This window comes from Urocitellus parryii, chromosome 3 (assembly GCF_045843805.1).
Source record: "Urocitellus parryii isolate mUroPar1 chromosome 3, mUroPar1.hap1, whole genome shotgun sequence".
Classification (NCBI taxonomy): Eukaryota; Metazoa; Chordata; class Mammalia; order Rodentia; family Sciuridae; genus Urocitellus; species Urocitellus parryii.
Window position 1 is genome coordinate 181,624,378 of NC_135533.1, and position 25,354 is coordinate 181,649,731.

The window sequence follows — 25,354 nt, forward strand, 5'->3', positions numbered from 1 at the left end:
GGAGGAAAATGGCTCAGGATATGGCCACCAGGAAGCAGAGAGAGACCCTATAAAGGGTTTAAAATAAAACAAATCAACACCTGCTAAAATACCACTTTTGTAGTCAGGTTTAGTAGCACATGCCTGTAATCCTTGCAACTGGGGAGGCTGAGGCAGGAGACTCACAAGTTCAAGGCTAGCCTCAGCAATTTAGTGAAAATCTGTTTCAAAATAAAAAGTAAACAGTGCTGGACATATAGCTTTGTGGTAGAGCACTCCTGGGTTCATTCCCTTATAACCCCACCCCCCGAAAAATCACTTTTGTAATTTCTATTTCCATATACTCATGTTTCACTTCACCCTGAATGAATTGCTGAATTTTCTTTAATCGAGGGTTTGTGTGTGTATTGTACATATGCACTGCTTCATGTTTCAGAACTATTAATTCAGTATCTTGATTTTAAAATGAGTGTTTCGTATCTTCTCCATTCTGTATAATTTTGGCACCATGTTCAGTTAAATCTGAATGAATTATGTTATGAATATCCCCTGTCTTTTAGCAAATGGTAATCCCACACAGTATTTTTATTATACTCTTATCATTTGTTCTTATAACAGTTAAAAGTATTAGGTGCAGTCATATAAGCTGGAATTTTGTACTTTACTCCTAACTTGGTTCAGTAACTATATGTAGATATTAACTTCAGTATCATAGTAACTTATAGTCGTACCATAATTGCCTAGTGGAAATTGGAAATATTGACAGTTGTACACTTGATGTATGTCTAATTTTGTCTTAAAAGTTCTGCTAAGCTGGGCATGGTGGTGCATGCCTGTAATCCCAGTGGCTCAGGAGGTTGAAGCAGGAGGATCGCGTGTTCAAAGCCAGCCTCAGCTACAGCAAGGTGCTATGCAACTCAGTGAGACCCTGTCTCTAAATAAAATACAAAATAGAGCTGGGTATGTGATTCATAGGTCGAGTGCCACTGAGTTCAATTCCTGATACCAAAAAAAAAAAAAAAAAAAAAAAAAAAGTTCTGCTAAGAGAGGAGTCTTTTTGTTTGACTTAAAAGATAATAGCCTCAGTCTTTCAGTCTACCTTTTTAAAATACATAATCTTAGTTTCCTTATTTTTTTTTAAATGAGCACTGATAAAACAGTGGTAATTAGATAATTTTGTGAAATTTATTTTATTTACTTTTAATGATCTCAGATCATCATGTGAAAGGTATACTAAGTCAGGTATGGTGGTTCACTCCTAAAAAATCCCAGGAACTAGGAAGCCTGAGACAGGAGGATCACAAGTTTGAGACTGGTCTGGACAACTTAGTGAGATCCTGTCTCAAAATAAAAAAAATAAAAAGGAGTGGGGATGTGACTTGGTGGTAAAGCACCCCTGGGTTTAATTCCCCAGAGCCTGCCCCCACCAGAGGTATACTGTATGATTTTTGACACCTTCATTTCTCCTTTCCCTAAGGGACAGAATCTGAAATAGCTACCTTCCTTGTCCCACAATGTCAAGAACTGAGAAACTTAATACATACCATGATTACAACTTTTGAGATTGAATTCAATTGCTATCATTGAAAACAGCAGGACATCTTACAATAGTTTAAATAGCAATTTTTAGTATAATCTTTTCTATCAAGAGAAATATAACCATTCTTAGGTAACAGTGGCTTGAAATATATTATAATATAGTGGCTCATTGCTCATAGTTGTCGAACTTATCAGTAAATTGCTTTTTGTATTGAGTAGTATAGATTTGGAATTATAGTCATCTGGAAGAGTTCAAGTTCTGTTATAGAATTCTGTGACAGAAAATTATGATTTATCATTTTTGTAAACCAAAAGGGGAAGTACAAACAGAAATCAAGTTGAGTAATTTGAAAACCCTAAAGTTCTTTGTTGTTAAAAATGGTTTTCTTTGATAATTTAAGCAGGTCTTTTTTCTTTTCTTTCTTTCTTTTGCATTACTAGGGATTGAACCCAGGGCCTTGTGCATGATAGGCATATATTCTATCACTGAGCTTCATTTTCAGCCTTTTTTTGTTTTAATTTTGATACAGGGTTTTACTAAATGCCTAGACTGGCCTACAACTTTGGACCCTCCTGCCTTTGGAATAGCTGGGATTATAGACGTGTACCACCACACCTAGCTAAGCACACTCATTTGAATGCCTCTTGTTTTCATTCTCTCAATATAAAAACAATTTATAAAGATTACTCTTGTTTCTCCTAACAAATCAAGCAGTACAGATATTTTTTAATGGAAAGCAACAGGTTCCCAACAGTCTTTCTTGGTTTTCTGCATAACTCTAAATAATATACTTATTTCTTATTTTGTAGGATTATTAAATAATATCTTTTGACTCTCTGATTGGAAATATTAAGATTTAGTTTTACTTATTCTTCCTTTTCCCTCCTCCCATTTAATGATAGTCAACTAAAAGAAAGAGATTGATTGATTATTGGTTGCCTTTATACCCTAAAAAATTAAAGAATATAAATTTCTGTTCCCTGTTCCTTCAAACTTCAGCAATATTTTTTGATTCTCTACTTTGTAAAATAGGAATAGGAATTCTTTTGTTCTTATATCTGTTCACTGGTAACAGATATAAGAACAAAAGTTTTTTTTTTTTTTTTTGGTGGGCAGGATACTAGAGATTGAACCCAGGGGTGCTATACCACTGAACTACATCCCCAATCCTTCTAATTTTTGAGACAGGGTCTTGTTCAGTTGCTAAGGCCGACCTTGAATTTGGTATTCTTCTGCCTCAGCCTCCTGAGTTGCTGGGATTATAGGTATGCACTACATTGTCCAGCTCCTTTACCCTCTTTTAGCTGGTTTTTAATTAGCTGCGTTTCATGGTTTCTTTTAGGTTGAAGGTTAGTAACATTACATTGTATTGTGCAGTGATAGCTCTTCTTCTGTGTTTTGCCTATAAGTAAAAGACCAGTAAATTGTATAACTAAATATCCATTGCTAGACCAGACAACATGTTAGGATTAGATTTCCTACAATCCAATGCCATGATTTTTGGATTACCCTAGGTCATAGCATTTAGGCAAAAATAGATTCTTTTTCCCTTTATCATTTATTGATTAAAGTTATGTTACATTTTAGTTTTCTTCATGTTTGATCTATGATTTTCTTATACAACCTTTTTTTTTTTCCTTTTAGAATTTGATTCTCTTCCCACTCCCTTCTTGAATCTTATTTATTTATTTATTTTTTTGGTGTGTGGTGCCGGGTATTGAACCCAGGGCCTTATGCATGTGAGGCAAGCACTCTACCAACTGAGCTACATCCCCAACCCTTTCCTTGCATCTTTATTATGTCTTTATACATTTCTGTTGCTCCCTTTTGCTCATTACATCCTGTTTGATTTACATCCACTGCCACTTCCCTTCTTTTTGTTTATTCCTTTCTGCATTTGCTGTATCTCCCACCCCAAGGAGGGTTCCTTAGCTCAGAAAAGGTAAATATGTGTGTGTGCTTACTTTGGCGTATGTAACCTGGATGTATCCATTTAGTTTTGAAATGCCTGTTTTATACTTTTGTGAAATCCATAAATGGTGTTCTGTTGTCTTAGATCTTTGAGACTTCCGTATTTTAATTATGGGCTATATGTACTTGTATGCATGTAAGCACATCACAGAATCTATATTAAAAAAGAGATCATGGAGCTTAATTTTTTTATTTTATAACCACTGAGGCACATCTTTAGCCATATTTATTATTTATTTTTTTTAAATATTTATTTAGTTGTAGATGAACACACTATCTTTATTTTTTATGTGGTGCTGAGGATTGAACTCAGTACCTCACACATACGAGGCAAGCACTTTACCCCTGGGCTACAGCCTCAGCCCCTAGCCATTTTTATTTTTTAGTTTTGATTCAGGGTCTTGCTAAGTTGCTTAGGGTCTCACTAAGTTGCTGAGGCTGACTTTGAACTTGTGATCCTCCTGCCTCTGAAGTTGTGATCTTCCTGCCTCAGCCTTCCAAATTGCTGCGATTATAGGTGTGCACCATCACACATGGTGTTGTTAGTAGTATTTTTGCCTGTGGACTCAATTAAAAATAGTATACTAGAATTTAAATGAATGTTTTTGGCTTTTAGCTTATTTTTCTTGCTCTCATTAATAATGCCTTCCCAACTTTGAATCACATGGTTTAGAAAGGTGAATTGTATAAGTATAATTTTATCAGGCAGTTTCTTTAGGCAGTTGGTAACAATCCTGTTGGAGGAGTTCCATTTATTCTAGTAATTCTGTTTGTTATCTTAAAAAAAGGTAAAGAATGTCTTGAGTGTAATTGTTTCTGTTCAGATCCACTTTTTAAAGGTACTTTAGTCAACTATTATTCATGTACTATCACAATAATTACCCAACAATAGGCAGCTGTTAAACATCTCATATTTAAAAACTGAGGCAAAAGAAAGAAATGCTTTTGAGATTTTTAAAAATTTGATTTAAAAAAGTCTAAGTTTGGGGCTGTGGCTGTGGCTCAGGGAAAGAATGCTTGCATAGCATGTGTGAGGACCTGGGTTCGATTCTCAGCAACACATACAAACAAATAAATAGATAGAGATCCATCAATAACTAACAAAAATATTTTTAAAAAGTCTAAGTTAAATAAGACATGAATGATAGTTAAGAGATTGTTAAGTGTAGTCTTAGAAAATAGTGTTGTACTGTTAGCCCTTGTATATATTAGATGCAGTTAAAGAATCAAAGTAGAAAATAACACTTGAAGGGGTTGAGGTTGTAGTTCAGTGATACTATGAGTGGTTAGCATGTGTGTGGCCCCGGGTTCAATCCCCAGCACTGCCATCCCCTACCAAAAAACAAGAAGGAAAAACAGAACAGAAACAGGTTTAAATTTTTTTCTTTGTATGAAACTCATGCAATGACATTAAAATAATTATTCATGTAATATCAGGATAGTTCTAACAGAAGGAATGGTGTCAAACTTCAAAGCCTCAACCTGCTGTAATTTAGAAGCTTCAGGAAGCTTATGTGTTTTGGTAGGAATTTTAAATGTTGGAGTGAGATTCTGATATTCCTTTTTTTGTCATTTGATTGGATTAGTCAGTATGTGTGAATTCAACCTAATCAATCAGCTTTCCATCCAATGTAGAGGTTTCTAACATAAATCAGAAGTTAGAATGACCCCATAAATAGTGTAACAAATGTTTCCAATATAAACTGGAAATTTTGGTTAGTGCTGTTAAGTAGTTTGATGAAGTGTTGCCTCCAAAAGCTGCAAGCAGTAATAGTGGTCAGTCTTATCACCCTTTGTAAATATATCCTCAAAACTTGCAGAAATTACAGCTTTGTTATTGGTTTTTTTTTTTTTGGAGAGAGAGAGAGAGAGAGAGAGAGAGAGAGAGAGAGAGAGAATTTTTTTAATATTTATTTTTTAGTTTTCGGCAGATACAACATCTTTGTTTGTATGTGGTGCTGAGGATTGAACCTGGGACGCACACATGCCAGGCGAGCGCGCTACCGCTTGAGCCACATCCCCAGCCCCTACAGCTTTGTTATTGTATCTGATGTTTTAGACAGTATTTCAAATTAAAAACATGCAAAAGGAAAATATTATTAAAACACAATATTTTAATTAAATAGATTAATATTAAGAGTGAAGACATTTTAACATAACTTTCTTTGTCTTTATTTTAAAGAATTCAGAAGGAACTTGCAGAAATTACGTTGGACCCTCCTCCCAATTGTAGGTAAGTACTTTCTGATTTTTATTTACTTGTATCTTTTGCAGAAGGTATATTTGAACTGTTGGTCTGATGTGTAATTGTTGTAATCTGACTAATGAGTAAAAACATCATTGTGGCTTGGACTTTAATGACTGTGGAAGACAGTGGTTGTGGTTGTTTCTGTACAGAAAGAGAATATTCAACAAACATGTTTATATTGATACATGGAGTTGCCAAAACTATTGTAATCCAATGAGGTAGTGAAATTACAGGATAACAAAATTATCTTGATGGAAGAGGTGTTAGGGCCTTAAATGATTTCTTTAATGATAGAACAGTAGTACGGATAAAATATGTGCTGTTTGATAATTATTCAGTTGTCTTGATGGAAATTGATTTTTAAAAATGCAGGAAATTGAAAAGTTATACTCCATGTATGTCAAAATGCATTCTAATGTCATGTTTAACTAAAACATGACATTAACAAATAAAAAAATTTAAAAATGCAGGAACATTAAACAGTGTTTTTCTGGTTTACATTTTTTCTTATGTCACCTGTGTTGACAGAGTAGGAGTGCATGATTTGAGGAAATGATGTTAAATATAAAACACTCTCTCCCTTTATGACCACATATCTCCAATTTTCTGGTCATTGTTTACTTAGAGGAAATAAAAGTACTTTTCTGGAAATGATTAATACTATACAGGTACATAGAAGAGAGGAGAAATATAAACTGCCTAATACTATCTTCCGGGTCTAGTATAGTAGTTGAAGGATGGTGATTTGACTATATAAAGGCATTTATTTCTGTTTTGATATGAGGTCAGTGTTGGAACCAGATCAACGGAGTTTTTATAGTTTAAAGGTGAGAAGGTAGATAAAATGAAAATGTACCCAACATTGAATATAAGTAGAATTTATTTGGTATGATTTCTTATATATATATTTAGATGGACACAATACCTTTATTTTAACTTATTTTAATGTGGTGCTGAGAATTGAACCCAGTGTCTCACACATGCTAGGCAAGCTCTCTACCACTAAACTACAACCCCAGCCTCATTTTGGTATAATTTCTGATTTTACTGGTTTTTTTTTTTTTTTTTTGTTCATGTGAGAACAATGATACCAACTAAATGTATTAAAGTGAGAATTTTGCAGATGGTTATGTTGATCAATAGCTAGTTGACAACAAAATAATTGTCAACAAAAATTCTAATAAGGCTTATCATGTTTGTGGTAAATCTAATGTGGTTCTTAACATGAGAGTAATGTACAGTGTGTAAACTTTTAGAAATAATGTTCAAAGACTGTTTCACTCAAAACAAATAGCTGGGTGCATTGGTATGCACCTATAATCCTAGCAATTAGGGAGGCTGAGGCAGAAGAATCACAGGTTCAAAATGAGCCTCAGCAACTTAGTGATAGCCAGACCCTGTCTCAAAATTAAGATAGATAGGACTGGAGATGTAGTTCAGTTGGAAAGTGGCCTGAGGTGCAATCTTTAGTACAAATTTGTTCAGTAAGACTATTTAAAAATTTTTTTTTGTCACACTATCATGGTTATTTCAGGTGGCAGATCATTGTTTTTAGCCTTTGATGACCATTTCACAAACTCCAGTTTGGATTGAGTTTGTTTTTTCTAATCCCAGTTTCTTAAAATATTATATTTTTTAATGATGGGGATCTTGTTTTTTTAAAAAAATGAACTATATTATATCAAATGTTTTCTTTTTGTTGTAAACAACTTAATTGTTATATGTGTGAGCTTATTTGTATATTACTTTGTTTACATTCTGATAATAGATTATTGGCCAAACAAAAAGGGACTTTGTTTAATGAGTTGTTTAAAGCTCAGTTTTGATAAATATGATTCACATATTGTGTGATGTAGACTGTTTTGTAACTGTTCTTAGGTATTTTATTTTCTAATTTTGGGAAGTATTTATTTTGTTTTAGTTTGACTTGTTACAGATAATAATTTAACTTTGATTAGGTGTATACTGTAAGCATGCATAAAAGCTTAATATAACAAGGAAAGGAGTTACATATTGGTTATTTAAATAAATAAATGATTGAACCACTGTTCTATTTCATGTAAGAGAGAAAAGTTTAATCATAGTGTCATCTGAAGTTTCGAGGTTTACATTTTTGTTGAGCTGTGGTTGAGGATTCTGTTTGGTTCATATGTGAGTTTTTTAGTAAATAAAGCAAAATACATAAAATAGTTTTTGATTTTTAAATATAGACGTCATATATAACAAATCCCTCAGTTTAGGAAAGATGCCTACTTTGGTTAATTTTACTTTGGTTTATGGGAATTTGTAAGGAATCCCACATGTGAGCTGAGAATTGGATAGCTAAATAACTTTGCTTTAGAAGCTGGGTCTGTCTGCAGTGCAATGGGTTTTGGCTTCTTTTATTGATTTTCTAAAAAGATTCCTGGACTGGGTCAGGTGGAGAAAAAGATCCTCTACCTTTTTGTGTGTTCTGTTTGGTAAGCATAGGGTCCTTCTGATGTGGCTGATAGGTAGGTGATGATTGGTTGTACATTTCTTGTGTGCTTGGCTTCCTAATATAGATGGTGCTTGTTAAGTGGATTATTATGGTTTTTCGATTGTTTGGTGTCAAATATTTGTTTGTGGCTCAGTAAATCTGCCCATCTATGTTTCAGTGAAAATGTGATTACTATTTTCAGAAAAATAAGTTAGAACATAATTTTTGTTTGGTTTATTTTTGGCCAAGGTTAACAGTGCAGTGGTGGTTGATATTTAAAGTTGTGTGTTGTCTTTAAGGTGTTTACTAATGACTGTAATGAATTAATTGACAAAAACATAGCAAATTAAAGCTGTCTGCCTAACGCAGTCAGAGTCACTTAATTAGTGTGTCATATCTGATTTCAGAAGAAATCATTTCCTAGATACTACTTTGTGTAACCCCTCTCCCAGTATACTATCTAAACCCTGCCTTTTGGCTCTGTAGGTTTAGTCTGCTATCACAGTTAAAGAATAATTGTGAGAGAATGTCTATGGGGTTACTTGTTTAGGCAGAGAGCAGAGAAGGATTTTACCTGTTTATTGACTGGTGTGTGTAAGGGTGTATGTCAAATTCCATTCAGAGTGTAATTTATCCAATTTTCTGGAAACTTAATAGAGTACAACGTAATTCTCTATGTCAGGTTAGAAATGAGACCTCTGAATTTAGGTGCATTTCTTAGGCGATATCTAGTTAAGGAATTCTTGGAATCATATTAAGGGAACTAGGAATCATATTAAGAGAACTAGCATGTATTTAAGAATTGTGCAAGTATATTATATGAATATGTTGTTTATGTAAAGCTTTTTCAGAGGAAGTTACTAAAGTATTGGTTGAATTTATTTTTAGGTGTTTGAATAAACCTAGTTTTTTTTTTTTACATTTTATTTTTGGTGCTGGGAATTGAATCTAGGGCCTTTGCATGCTAAGCAATACTCTACCACTGAGCTACCTACAGTCCTCCCAAATATTATTTTAAAATAGCATCCACAAGTGATTTAATAGGTTGAATTATTTCTTCTTAGAGGAATTATAAAGCAGTTTTCTTGCTTTTTTGTTGTTCTTAAATGAAGTGAAGTAAAAATGTAATAGGGTTTTGTTTTTAAAATGGAATTAAATTTATCTTTATCAATAATTAATTTTTATGCTAATTATAATTTAAGGAATACATGTTTAAAAGCAATCAATCTTTACTATATATGTGTATATTTTTTTGGGGGGGAGTGGTACTGATAATTGTACCTAGGGGCTTGGACATGCTAGGCAAGTGCTCAACCACTGAGCTACTTTCCCAGCCCTTTTAGAAAATTTTATTCTGAGACAGGATCTCAATACTTTAGACTTGCAGTTCTTCTCTCTGAGCCTTCCAAGTAGCTGGGATTACAGATGTGCACTACTGTTGCCAGCTAAAATTTTATGACATACCTAAGAAAAAATGTTTCTGCTCATAAAATAATATGAAAAATGTTTCTGCTCATAAAATAATAATATGTCTCTAGCATCATAGAAAAATGCACATTATTTGATTGAGATTTGGTATATGCTTAGAGTATTTCCTATAAAGAGTAGAATATATTTTGCTTGGCCTCAGCTGTTATGTTGGATGTCATAAATGATCCATGACATTTGAGGGTCTGTATCCTGAGGTCTCTGAAGATCCATAAATATTTTCATGACAAGTTGAGTTAGAGGTGCTGAGCTTGATTATAATTGCTCACTACCTCACTGCCTTGCATACCAGCTTAGTTGGATGAAATAGATCGTATTCATGTTATATTCTTTCAGAGATCTAATGGCTGGAATCACACTGTCCTTTATAAATGACTGCAAGTTGTGACTTTGACAATTATCCATAGTTTGTCACAAGCTAAGACCTTAAATCTGGGAATGCCAGTGTTTATATTTTCTTGGTGCTGGTGGAGAACTGACAGCTAGTGGACCAGAAAATTTCCAAATTAAAATTAAATGTTTATCACCTTTTAAAGAGCAACTTGTTCCTCTGTATTGCAAAGAAGCTAAATTCAAATGTGTTATGATCTGTTGTTACTGCTAAAGCTTGTACTAGGTTTGTGAACATGGGAATGACAAAGAATCTTTGTTACTTTTTGAAAGGTAAAATGAATCATTTGGATTTTGAGTTTTAATTTGGTAATTGTATAAGTAAAAGGAGGAAGTAAACCAAAAAGAGGAGGTAGAGGTAATTCAAGTATACTAGCATATTTGTTCATTTTCTTTTGCACATTTTTATTTCTCTTGTTTCAAGAATTTGCTCATTGTATACTGTCTCTGTTTAACTTTTTTCAAAAACAGCTTTATTGAGATATAAAATATAAAATTTTCTTATTCTTTTAGGTTTTTAAAATATTCACTGAGTTGTAAAATCACCATAATAGATTTTATGACATTTTGTGTACCCGCAAAAGATAACAACATGCCTTTTAGCAGTTACCTTTTCCCCAACTCTTCCATCCCATGACCAAGGCAACAGTCTACTTTGTTTTTCTATGGATTTATCTTATCTCAACATTTTGCATAAATAGAATCATACAAAAATCTTTTTCGGGAGAGGTTAATTGGTTTCTCATAAAGCATATTTTTATTATAGTATATTGCAGCATGTATCTGTACTTTATTCCTTTGTGTGACTAAAGAATATTCTGTTTTTATGGATATGCCACATTTATGCATCCACTTATCAATTGATGGACATTTTGGTTATTTTCACTTATGGGCTATTATGATTAATGCTGTTGTGAACATTTTTTTTTAGTTGTAGATGGACAGCATGTCTTTATTTTATTTGTTTATTTTTATGTAGTGCTGAAGATTGAACCCAATGCCTCACACGTGCAAGGCAAGCGCTCTGCTACTGAGCTATAGCCCCATCCCTTGTTGTGAACATTTTAAAAAATATTCTCTCAATGGACCTTTATTTTTATTTATATGTGGTACCGAGAATCTAACCCAGTGCCTCACACATGCCAGGCAACCTCTCTACCAGTGAGCCACAACTCCAGCCCTGTAATGACCATTTTTGTACAATTTTTTGGTAGACAATTTATTTTCATTTTTCTTGGGTGTATACCTAAGAGTGGAAGTGCTGGGTCATATAGTACATCTATATGTAGCCTTTGGGGGAACTGCCAGACTGTATTCCATACTGACTGTACCATTTTATTTTCCTGTCATTAGGATTCTGATTTTTCCACAACATTGGCAGTACTTCTTATTGTCCCTCTTTTTGATGATAGCCATCCAAGTAGGCATGAAGTGGTATTTCATTGTGGTTTTGATTTGCCTTACCCTGATGGATAATGATGATGATCATCTTTTCATGTGCTTAGTATATCTTCTTTGGAGCAATGTTTATTCATTTCCTTTGCCTATTTTTAAATTTGTATTGTCTGTTTTTGCACTACCAGGGATTAAATCCAGTGCCTCAAGTATGCTAGGCAAATGCTCTGCTACTGAGCTACATTTCCAATCTCCTTTTTAAAACAGGATCTCACTAACTTGCCCAGACTCCCTGCAAACCTGTAATCCTCCTTCCTTAGCCTCTGGAGTAGCTGTGAAAATGGTCGCGTGCCACTGTGTCTGGCTACATTTGATAGTTTTTTTTTTTTTTTTTTTTTCTGGTCTTTTTGGGACTGGGGATCAAACCAGGGCTTTGCAAATGCCAGGCAAATGCTTTGCCACTGAGCCACATGCCAACTCCATTTGACAGTTTTTAACTTCCTGTTTGTGAAAGTCTGCACTTTACTACCAGATTAGTTTTTCCCAGTTACTCAGCCTGATTCTATGTCACATTTTCCTACAATTCAATTTAATATTCATTGAGGGGCTTAATGGTAGATCTATGCAAAGCCAAGTGTAGACTTAAAAAGATACCCAGATGGGGCAACTATTTTTGAAAATCTGGTTACAATTGATAAGACATAAAGATGCTTAGAGAACCATGTGAATAGTACACGTTGTGAGAAATGAAGTAGATTTCATGAAAGCTGAGAAACCAAAATGAGAGAACATTTTTAAGGAAGGAGATGAAGTAGGCTTTGAAGAATGGATAGGATTTGGAAAGGCAGGAGGAAGTAAAGGGTAGCTTAGGTAAGAGAAAGAAAAGAATTGAAGCAGAGATATGAAGGAGGAGAATTTAGTATAGTTACCCTTAGAACAGTGATGTCAGCAATTTGGCCTCCTTCCCATATGGGAGGCAGATTTGTTAAGTGCTGTCTAGGAAAGGTATTAAAATTGTCAGTTGCTATTTTTTGAGATTTAAATATTGAATAAAAGAAAATGGAATTAAGTTTTGATAAAAATGTCATATAAATTAGTTTTATAATTTTTAATATGGAGTGGAAAAGGACATTAAAGAGAGGAAGATATAATGAGTTAGAGGATACGCTAAGAAAGCTGTTGCATGAATACAGGTGTCATGTTCTGGTGGGACCTGATGAAGTGATGTTAGAAATAAGAGAGAGAAGGGGGGTGGGGGAAAGGGAGAGGAAATGGGAGATGTTTTGAATTGGCAAACATTTTTATGGTGTCATTTTGTGAGACAGAGTTAAAGATATGAAGAATGATTGTAATGAGTGTGATGTTTATAGACTAGGAGAATGGTGTTATTACAGGCAGAAACCAATTTGTCTTTGCAGCCTCTGCAGATTGTCTTTTAGTTTGGCTGCCCAGCAGCCTGTAGCCTTATTAACTCCACAATTTTAGTAATTAATGACATTTTGTATAGAAACCTTAACCCTCTGGTTGTTGTATTTTTTTTTTATACCCCCTTTCCCTCTTAAATCCGTATCTTCATTTTATACTGTGATACTACATACATTTTTGTAAGCCAGTTTAGAGTCTTTTGGGGTGCAAGGCATATAATTAATAATATATGATATGAATAACTAAAAGTTATGTGAATGTTTTCAGCAAAATGCTGGCATATTTCTTGCTGCGGAATCATTAACATGATGAAATTTAAGTATACATTGAGGGCCTGTGTTATAGGGAGCTGAATTATTCATATCCATCTCTTAATACAGGCGATCAAGGAATATTTTTTATTCACTTACATAAGCGCTTGACTCAGTTGCTACAGTGTTGAGTCATCTTACATAGACTTCAGGAAGAGAAAAGACTCTGGAAATAATGGAAATGTACTAAGTAAGTGACTAGATAGAGAATTTAATAAAATTGTTTGGAATTGCACCTGCAATTGACAGACCTGCAGAGTTGGGATATGTGTACTATGTGAAGAATGAGAAAGCATGGTTTTACCCTATGTTCTATTGGCTGTTCAGAATTTCAGTAGTTTCAATCTTGTTTATATTCTCATTTCTGTAAATTTTTTAATGAATTTTAAGTGGTTTCCTTTATTACTGCCAAAAGTATATATAGTTTTATTTTTGTATTTTCCTTGAAGCTGACTTTTCACTCAGGGTACTTACTACCAACATAGTCTTAAAGAGCTCGCTACCTTGTTATTGCAGAAGGGGAACTTTATGTGCCATTGCTTTACTTCAAAAAATAAAATAAATAACTGGAAAAATTTCTTGCTTTCTTATTTTAAAATGTTATTTTAATTAAAATACTTATTTCCTCATGAAAAAGAACATGTTGAATGATAAAGTAAATTTAGTGCCCCTTGCTTGTGGTGTTTTAATATTGTGTTTCCTTTGTTCTGTTCTTTGCTGTTTTAAGAAAAGTACAGGAATGTGCCTGAGAAACACATATTAAGTGATCACACTGGGATTTTATTTTATAACAGCTACAGAACATTTTTTTATTTAGTGTGCTTAGATTTACAACTGATTATTATTATTTCAGATTTATTAATTGAGCACTTTAGATAGAAAATGTCAGTTAGTCACTAACTTTAATATTTGAAATCCCACAGCTCTTTATCTTTTAAGCTATACTGAAAACAGTATTCTTTTGCACAACCACATTATTTCTTTACAGTGATTAGTACATTCATTGATTTAAATGTTTTTTTTTATCAACTAAGCACTACTGCAAATGACAGGTGAAACTTATTGTTAGTATATTTTATTTTGAGAAAAATGAAAATTTTCACTTTTGCATTTATGTTTTAGAATTTTCCTCTTGGACTTTTCTCCCTGTCTAAGGGATTGAACCCAGGAACATTCTACCATGGAACTACATTTATTACCCTTTTTATTTTGAGACAGAGTCTTGGTAGTTACCCTAACTTTTTTCTTCCTCTCTTTCTTTTTTTCATGTTCATTTAGAACTGGCAAATGGACTTACTGGGATGCTTTTAAAAGTCTAAGTCTGTATTTGTGTAGAAATAAAACATTATTCTAAAATGTATAATAGAATTAGGTAAAACCATAAGCTAATAAAATTCACGCACAGCAGGTAGACTCATTCATATGAAAGATGAAGTACACACTCATCCATATGAAAGATGAAGTCAGGTAACAATTTGAAATGACCAAAAGGAGAGGCAGAGCCCACATCTCAGAGCCAAGGTTTGTCTTGACATTTGCTGTTTCCTCTACTTAGACTCTGTTGCAACACCCCACTCCTGTCTATACACCTGACGCTTCATAGTACAACCATTTTACCTATTTCACTCACTTGGGTGGTAGTGCTTTCTTTAATCTTGTATTTCAAATGTAGCATTTTGTTTTTATTCAATATGATTACGAATGAATAAATATAGTTATAGTTGGGGAACTAAAAACTATTGTGTGCTTCCAGTGTTTGAGGCAGTATGCTAAGTGCTTTATCAGTATATTCCTATTAAATCTTCATGATTTATCCATTGAGGTTTATACTAGTTTTAGACAAGATTTCATGGCTAGGAAGACAGGTTTAGAGAGGTTGAGTAATTTGTCCCAAGGTCACATATTAGTGGAAGAACTATGAATTCAGCCTTCTGTTCTAGTAGAAGTTTCTCACATGAAACAAGTGTTCTGTATCTGCACTGTTCAGTACAGTAGCCACTACCCATATGTGGCTATTGAGTACTTGAAAAGTGGTTAGTCCAAGAGGTAACTGAATTTTTAATTAAACAATTTAAATATGTGACTAGTAACTATTGTATTGGATAGCACAGATCTAAGACAAGTAGCTTAAATTTATGCTTATATTTAAATATCAAGTAATAGTAAACTATCTAGTTATTTCACCTTTATCTTTTTCCTCTCTTGGGGGGTTTGTGTTCTGGGGATTAAACCCAGGACTGAGTATAAGCACAGTAACACTGAGGTATACCCTCAGTCCTCCTTTGATGGTGCTTTTAGTTATGTGTGTATTCTACATAAAACCACATACTTACTACATGGCTGTTTTGTCTCCCTTCATCCCCCACCATCCAGCATTATATTAGGTTCTTTTAAAAAAAAAATTTTTTTTTTTTTTTGGCAGTGCTGGGGATTCAATCCAGTCCCTCATAGATGCTAGGCAAGTGCTCTACCACTGAGCTACATACCCAGCCTTTCCAGCCCTTTCATCTGGTGTTATTCTAAGAGTTAGGGCTTAAATACTCTTTCTTAGAGCATTAAGCTGTGTTTTACATCTGAGAGGCACTTAATTAAGCAAACATTAATGTTATATTTTTAACAAAATGAAAGTGATACTTTAAATCACTGTTTTTTGTAGTTTTTTTTGCAGAGAGGTGTTACTGGGAATTGAACTCAGGAGTGCTTGCCGCTGAACTATATTTGCAGCCCCTTTTTATTTTGAGACAGTCTTGCTAAGTACTTATTAGGGCCTAACTAAATTGCTGAGGTTGGCCTCGAACTTGAGAGATTTTCCTGCCTCAACTTCCCAAGTCACTAAGTTTACAGGTCTGTGTCGCCAGGCCCAGCTAAATACTGTTTTTTTTTTTTTAATTTTTTAGTTTTAGGTGAACACAATATCTTTATTTTGTTTCAATGTGGTGCTGAGAATCGAACCCAGTGTCTCACGCATGTAGGCGAGCATGCTACCACTTGAGCCACATCCCCAGCCCCTAAACACTGTTTTTTGTAGAGACTCATAGGCTATTGAAACTGGGAAGTTTATGGTTTTGTGGTTCCTTTAGCCCAGGGAAAAATGCAACTTCCCCAAAGATGGATAGTTTAATGACAAAGTTAGGGCTAGTATTTAGTTCTGAGAGTTCACCGTGTTGCTTTTCTCCCTGATAGAATGGATACATCTTGTGTATTTAGAAAATTTAGATACAATTTATAAAAATAAAGATAATTGGGAATTCTTTTCTTTTCTAACTCAGGACATTACATGCTAGGCAAGCACTCTACCACTGAGTTATATCCCTAGCCCAACAGTTGTGAATTGTTATCCAGGATCATAGGGTATGTTTGAAAAGAATTGAGTTATTTTTTTCATGGAGAAGTTGAGGAGGCCATAATTGTGTTTAATTGTTTTCTGAGCCATAAAATAGGAGAGAGATTAAACTTATTTTGTATGATTTTTGGGGAGAACTAGCACTGCTTTCTTTCTTTCTTTCTTTCTTTTTTTTTTTTTTTAAGTTGGAGGGAGACCATTATCTGCTTGATTAAAAAGGCTTCATCTTAAATCAGCTGTCCAGAGAAATAATGACAAATTCAGGAGGGAGTGAGTGCCCCATCTCTAGATGAATTAAAAATGAATCTGTTTGCTTATTTCAGAGTGATTTTCAGATATTGGGTAGGAAGTAGTACTGAAATGATATTTCCTAGCTGCTGTTACCTAGATAAATGAAGGATATTTTTTTCAGTTTTGTCCTCCTAGATTGTGACCCTCTTTTCCTCTCTGACTTCTTAGAGCCTGTGGTAGTTAATTTATAGTTTATTGGCTTATTTAAAACAGTCTGTTTATTTGTTATCAGTTCCATATTTGAGTTAGAACTCAAGTGAGGCTTTTATCCTTCTTTACTTAAAAGTTTTTAAAATTTGTAAGAGGGGGGCTGGGGATGTGGCTCAAGCGGTATCGCGCCCATCTGGCATGCGTGCGGCCCGGGTTCGATCCTCAGTACCACATACAAACAAAGATGTTGTGTCCGCCGATAAATAAAAAATAAATATTAAAAAATTCTCTCTCTCTCTCTCTCCCTCTCTCACTCTCTTTAAAAAAAATTTGTAAGAGGATATATGAAGAACATGAGGAAATGAGTTTGGTGTGAGGATAGGGATATAAATTAACATCTCTCAGTTTAGTCAGTCCCAGGTTATTACATGTTGTTTCACATACTCCACTTACTTGATATAGTCAAGAAAGAAAAATATTATCATTAATCAGATGTTAACATAAGTAGAGTGAATCAGCTAATGCCAATTTTTTGAATATTAATTTGGTCAGTATATACATCACTAAGTTTATCAAACTATGTAACAAATTGTTTATAATCCACTTGGTTTCCCCCTTCTCCCTTTTGTCCTGGAAAAAATATTCTTGGCATCCTAGAAATTGAATGAGTGAATAAGTAAGTAAGTAAGTAAATAAGTAAATATTTATTTATTTATTTATTTTTTGCCTTTTTTCTTTTGCAGTACCAAGGGTTAACCCAGGGCCTTGTTCATGGTAGGAGAATTCTACCACTGAGTATTTTCAGCCTGAAATGGAATAAATATTTGAAGAAAATTTATGGTTAGAAATGCATTTTTTCCCCTGGACCCAGGAGTGACCTAGGAGTCAAAAAACATCTTAGAATTGAAAGAAACTCAAAGTTTTAAAGATTTAAAAATGACAGAACACACTAAAGAAATCACCACTGGAGGTTAGGGATGTGGCTCAGCTGTAGAGTGCTCCCCTAGCATGTGCAAGGCCCTGGGTTCTATATATATATATATATATATATATATATATATATATATATATAAAAAGAAAGAAAGAAAGTCACCACTGCTCTTTATATATACATGCAGAGTGTCTGTTTGATTTATGATCTTAATGATTAAGAGACATTTATTTTGGAACTTTTGTCCAGTCTTAGAAAAAGATGACTGCATGTCTGTAGGCAAGGGTAAAATTCTGTGGCCAAAATTCTCACAGCAGAAAGATCGAGACTTGCATGTAAGTGGTGAACTAGAAAAAGGTGAGAGATTCTTCTGCTGAAGGGAAATCTTTGTTGCAATCTAAGGCAAAGTTTCTGAAAAGTGGAGTAACTATTGATTGTTTTGAGCAATTGACATTTTGATGTAAGGTTTAAGTTAACAGGCCAGTAGAGCCCAACATGTGCAGTCTTTGAGAATCTGCAGAAGTAGCCTGAGCCTGCAGAGGCAGGGGGAGATGGTCTATGTCATGGTTAGATATGTAATATCCCCCCAAACCTTAAGTGTTTAGAAGTGGGGTTTTGGGAAATAATTTGATCAGGAGGACTCTGACCTTATTAATGGATTAATCTATTGATGATTAAATGACTACTAGGAGGTGGGGACCTTGTTGGAGGACCTAGGAATGACCGTACCCTGGAAGTTTTATCCTCTCTCTAGCTCCTTCTCTCTCTGCTTCCTGGCTCTCATGGGCTGAGCAGCTTTCTTTCTTCTGCCTTGTCCTTCCAACTGTGATGGTCTCAGTTTTACTCCTGGCCCAAAGAATTGGAGCAGATTGACCTTATACTCAAACTTCTGAAATCACAAGCCCAAATAAATCTTTCCTCCTCTTAAGTTGTTCTTTTCAGGTATTTTGTTACAGTGACGAAAACCTAACTCAGTCTAGAATTATAATGAGTGGGGAAGTGGAATTGAACAGGCAGGTGGACCAATGGTACAGAATAGAGGACACAGAGACTAATCCACAAAATTACAACTTTCTTATATTTGATAAAGGGGCTAAAAGCATGCAATGGAGGAAGGATAGCATCTTCAACAAATGGTGCTGGGAAAACTGGAAATCCATATGCAACAAAATGAAGCTGAACCCCTTTCTCTCGCCATGCATAAAAGTTAACTCAAAATGGATCAAAGAGCTTGATATCAAATCAGAGACTCTGCGCCTGATAGAAGAAAAAGTTGGCTCCGATCTACATATTGTGGGGTCGGGCTCCAAATTCCTTAATAGGACGCCCATGGCCCAAGAGTTAAATACAAGAATAAACAAATGGGACTTACTTAAACTAAAAAGTTTTTTCTCAGCAAGAGAAACAATAAGAGAGGTAAATAGGGAACCTACATCCTGGGAACAAATTTTTACTCTCATACTTCAGATAGAGCCCTAATATCCAGAATATACAAAGAACTCAAAAAATTAAACAATAAGATAACAAATAACCCAATTAACAAATGGGCCAAGGACCTGAACAGACACTTCTCAGAGGAGGACATACAATCAATCAATAAGTACATGAAAAAATGCTCACCATCTCTAGCAGTAAGAGAAATGCAAATCAAAACCACCCTAAGATACCATCTCACTCCAGTAAGATTGGCAGCCATTATGAAGTCAAACAACAATAAGTGCTGGTGAGGATGTGGGGAAAAGGGTACACTTGCACATTGCTGGTGGGACTGCAAATTGGTACGGCCAATATGGAAAGCAGTATGGAGATTCATGGGAAAGCTGGGAATGGAACCACCATTTGACCCAGCTATCGCCCTTCTCGGACTATTCCCTGAGGGCCTTAAAAGAGCATATTAAAGGGATACTGCCACATCAATGATCATAGCAGCACAATTCACAATAGCTAGACTCTGGAATCAACCTAGATGCCCTTCAATAGATGAATGGATAAAAAAATGTGGCATTTATACACAATGGAGTACTTCGAAGCACTAAAAAACAACAAAATCCTGGAATTTGCAGGGAAATGAATGGCATTAGAGCAGATTATGCTAAGTGAAGCTAGCCAATCCTTAAAAAACAAATGCCCAATGTCTTCTTTGATATAAGGAGAGCAACTAAGAACAGAGCAGGGAGGAAGAGCATGAGGAAAAGACTAACATTAAACAGAGACGAGTGGTGGGAGGGAAAGGGAGAGAGAAGGGAAACTGTATGGAAATGGAAGGAGACCCTCATTGTTACACAGAATTACATATAAGAGATGGTGAGGGGAAAGGGGAAAAAAAACAAGGGAGAGAATTGAACAACAGCTGATAGGGTAGAAAGGGAAGATGGGAGGGAAGGGGAGGGGGGGTAGTAGGGGATAGGAAAGGTAGCAGAATACAACAGTCACTAATATGGCATTATGTAAAAATGTGGATGGGTAACCGATGTGATTCTGCAACTTGTATTTGGGGTAAAAATGGGAGTTCATAATCCACTTGAATCAAATGTATGAAAGATGATATGTCATGAGTTATGTAATGTTTTGAACAACCAATTTAAAAAAAAAAAAAAGAATGAGGCCCCCAGACTAAGGTAGGGCAGGATTGGATAGGAGTAATATCATTTCTGTGAGGTAACTCTTATATTCTCTAGCTTAAGGTAAAAGATTTGCCTTCTTAACCAAACCCTTTTGCATCACTTCAGTAAAGGTCCTACAATAAATAGTGTGTTTCATAATTGATATCAGACAGTGTACAGTCCGACTTTACAAACAGCTGTTACTTGAAGTGGGGGGAAAGAGGAAAAAAATATATTATTATAAGAGGGGACAAATAAAGAGATTGAATTTACTATCTTGTTGCACCAGATATAAAATTGTTTAGAAAATTTTAGAGTTTATATAATAGATTTTTTTGATGATTTCTTAATACATTAGAGCAAAACCTTGTGCATTTAGCCTAAATTCTGGTGGTTATAGGACACTTCAGGGACTATCGAATGGCTTGGACTGTCTCCAAATGGCTTTAGTTATTACATTACCAAAAGATCCTCATTATAAGTTAGCTTTGCCTAAAAAGGTAAAATGGGCCCAAAAGACAGTATTACTCTCTAGTATTTAGGTAGCAGACTTACTGTTCTTGATTATCTGCTTTAGTAGGAAATTATTAATTCACTATGTAGTATATGGTGAAAATGAGTAGTATTTAAACTACTATATATTCATGGAATATCAATCCCAGATTGTATCTGAACATATTATAATGGACAGAGTGCTTTGAATACTATTTTAGCGTCTAAATAGTTTCTATCAAACGTGTCAATATAGTTGATATAAAATATTTATCAAGATTATCATATAATAATTTTCTAAAGTTGATTCTTTTGCCTTTCTCAAATTATGCATGGCCAGATATCCAACTTTCAAGCGGGGAAAAGCTATTTAAATTGTTCTTCCATTTTTGAGCTTTTTGAGGTATTGTTATTGGTTTGGTGACAGAATCTTTGTACAGAGAAATAGAGTTGTACATGGTTTCTGATTTCATCATTCTCCATGCTTGAAATATTCTTTCATTCTCCATGCTGACATCATTTTAAGTGAGCTATCTGGAGTGGGTCATGACTAAATTGAGTATAGCTTTGTTATCAGCTGATTGGGGACTACTGACCATGGAATTTGGAGGTTTTGGTAAATCTGGTTGAGTAGATTTTCATTCTTCTGTATAGAAGATAGTGAGAAATGCATGTTCACTTGGATACACATTTGCTCAGTTGGACACATTTGACCAGATTCCCCAAGTGGCCTTCAGTTCCTCAGTGGTCAGTCCCACTAGCTGAGAACCTAGCTGGAAAGCTACAAAGTAGAGCGTGTGTTTTAGTAAGCACACTTTTTTAGGCAAGAGATTATGTTGGTTTAAATAGATATTTATATGTTTAAGTTAACTTTATAAGTTACACCTATTAGTACCATTAGGATTGATGCCCCATAATCTTCTGGAGACTTGGGAAGGAGGGGAGTCTTTTGCCTTACTGATCCCTAGGGGCTCAGGTTAAGTATGTTTTTTCTAAGCAGTTATTAGAATTAAAATAGTATGGAACATAAGTGCATTTTGCCATGTTAAGAGGTAAAAATTATCAAAGATAAAAATAGATTTCATGTTTGACAAAGCAGCTCTTCAGAAATTAATAGGAAAGCCTATAGATAGGCTCATAATGGTACTGGGGGTCTGGGAAATAGCAAAATAAAAGTATATTCTTGAAAAAAATGTGTAAGGATACTGGTGTGTTAAGAAAACAACTGCCTATGCTGCTAGGTTAGTTGAATGATAAGATAAATTGAATAAGGTGTATTTTGAGAATGATACTCATTTACCATTAAACAAATGTTTTTTAAGGATCAGTGTCTGATCAGCACTAAGTTGGATACTGGGGATGCAGTTGTGAACAAGATAAAAAGGATCTCCAGCCTTTGTGGAGCTTGTGTTTCAATATGAAGGCAGATTGGAAATTATTTCAAAAGAAAACAAAAATTACCTTCATGGGGAAGAGGAAAAGTAAACAGATATAATAATTGCTATGGAAGAAAACAAATAAGGGATGAGTTTTTAGAACAGGGATTTAGTTTAGTTTAGGTTAGGTTGGTAAGGATTTTTTTTTTCTTTTTCTTTTTGGTACCAAAGATTGAACCCACTGAAGTACATCCATAGCCCTTTTTAATTTTTAATATTTTAAATTTTGAGACAGGGTCTCACTAAGTTGCTTACGGCCTTACTAAGTTGTTGAGACTGGAATTGAACTTGGGATCCTCCTGCCTCAACCTCCTAAGTTGCAGGAATTAGAGGCATGGGCCAACATGACAGGCTTGGGAAGGTTTTTATAAGGAGGTGGCATCTTAATTGAGAACTAATAAAGGTGTGAAGGACTGTTGACATAACCAGCTGTATTTGCTGAGGTTCTAAAGCTGATACAGTCATCCCTCAGCATCTACTAGAGATTGGTTCCAAACCCCCTCACCCCCCATGGATACCAAAACCCACAGATGCTCAAGTATCTTACAAAGAGTGGCGTAGTGTTTGCCTGTAACTTAGGTACATCTTCCCATATGCTTTAAATCATCTCTAGATTACGTATAATACCTAATACAATGTAAATAATTATACTATATCGTTTAGGGGGAAATGACAAGGCAGTACAGACTTTTAAAAAATTTATGTATTTTTTTAATGTTTTCAGTCTTGAGTTAGTTGACTCTGGATGAAGAACCCATGAGTATTTAAGGTTGAACTGTACATATTCTGGGTTCAGGGTGCTGGAAGAAGCTTGGTGTGATTGGATTGAAGGAGTATGGGGAGTGGGCAGGGAAATGCTATGGAACAAAAATAAAGTTGAAAAATGAGGTTAGGCCAATTCAAGCAGAGTTATACTTTATGAAGATTATTCTGGTTGCTAGAGAGGGTGAGATATAAGTCTAGAGGCTGATAGTCATCCAGGTAAGAGAGGAAGATATTCTAGACTAGGTTAGTAGCAGTAGAGATGAAAAGAGAGTTAATTTGAGGTACCATTTTTTGAAAGAGAATTGACAGGACTGGCTGATTGTTGGATGGCAGAATTGGGGAAGATTTTTGAGGAAAGGAAGATGTCAAGAGGTTCAATTTGAGTTTCTTGGGCAAATGGTGCCTATTTTGAGAACGGGAACATTCATGCGGAGGAAGTGGTTTTTAGTGGACAGGATGAAGAAGAGTTCTGTTTTGAGTATGTTCATTGTGAAATATCAGTAGGACATCCAAATGCAGGTGTTAAGCAAGCAGTTGATTGTGAATATAGAGCTTATTGGAAAAGCTGAATATGTCAATTTGGAATTTTCATAATAAAATACTTAAATGTATAGAAATTGATGAACTTGTTTATGGAAAGAATACAAAGAAGATACACAAAACCAAGCCAAACTCTCTGAAACCATAGTATTTAGAGATAGGTGGAGGAGAAGAATCTAGCTGAGGAGACCAAAGGAATTTGCTAGGCAGGAGATAGAAATAAAACCAGTAGAGAGGTTTCCATGAGGTTGAGAGAGAAAGGGAATACTCAGTTCTTTGTACATCAAAAATTTATCATGAATGAATTTGTCAAGTGAATAAGACAGTAGAATAAAATTGTAATTACTCAGTCTCTTCACCAGGAAAGTAATAAGTGTATCTGGTTGCATTGAGATTTCAAGAGTAATTTCTTTTGTGATTTTCCAAAATTATCTGTATTACCTTTTCAACCAGGGTCCATAATCTGGCTCAGGAGGGAAGACTTTCCCCTTGGGAAGTGAGGTTTTACCCTTGTAAATGTTGCCCAGTCAGGTCCAGGGGCTTAAGAAAGCTTCTGAAAACTCTTCCTTTTTTTTTTTTTTTTTAAATGGACCAAGCACAAGTGTTGTATATATGTCATCATTTGTAGTTTTTCTCTTACCGTAGTGTATTTCTCTCTAGAAAAGAAATCATTGCTGGTAGAATGTCAATTTATATACGTCTAGCTCCCATTTCTTGGAACACACAGTTAAGTGTGGTCTATATTCATGTTTGCCCCTGAGAAGGGGCTGTCAGGAATGTCACATTTGGAGAACAGCAAAAGCCTTCCTTAGAGTTGGGGTTGGCCTAAGTGTGCTCTTCAACATTTCCTGTGCTCTTCAACATTTCCTGTGGCCTGCTTGTCACCACTGCTTACCTTGTGCACCAAGCCAGATAGGAGGCAGAGATGGAAAGGCTTTCTTCATGCATGTGCAAAAGCATGGCCTTTCCTCTGTCTTTTCCATTTAGACCTGCCTCAAATATCACATCCATTTATAATTTCCTCTGCTTTCAGTGCACCCATTGCATTTGTTCCTTTCAGTTTGAGACAGTGTTACATAGTGGTTTCTTCTGGACAGACTGTCTAGGTTACATGTATGGTATCTAACCTCTTGGTCTAGTTACATAACTTGTCTGTGTCTCAGTTTCTTCATCTGTAAAACCACATTGGATTATGTTAGGATTAAAGCACTCAGAATAGTGCCTGGTTCAGAAGGGCTTAATAATTGTTAATTGATGCTCCTGTTATTATTTAAAGGATTGTATACATCTCCTTTCTTTGTTTTGCAAATTGTGAAGGCATATGACATTTATTATTCATTATTTTCTTAATATGGTATGTTGCATATAATAGTTGTTTTTACACAGTTACTAAGGTAGATAATTTCTGTATGTTTTATTTTTCTTTAAAATTCTAAACCTTAAATATCTGTTACTTAAATGTGTCCTAAATTACTTGGTTGGTTGTATCTTTGGATAAAATTTTTGTTTTCATCTGTATGTGGAAGTCTCAGTAGCTGGTCTGATATTAGTAAAGGAAGATGATTAGAAAATTTATTAGGAGGTTACATTTATTATTT

General features: G+C 34.8%; 1 protein-coding gene across 2 annotated transcripts in view; it reads left to right on the forward strand.

The window, feature by feature from the left end:
* Nucleotides 1-25,354, forward strand: part of LOC113194873 (ubiquitin-conjugating enzyme E2 E2) — a 289,096-nt gene that overhangs the window by 13,971 nt on the left and 249,771 nt on the right. For both annotated transcript variants that reach the window (XM_026406152.2, XM_026406159.2), the window contains exon 3: nt 5,673-5,723. In XM_026406152.2, coding sequence (XP_026261937.1) covers nt 5,673-5,723 — 51 coding nt within the window. The remainder of the gene's footprint in view (nt 1-5,672; nt 5,724-25,354) is intronic.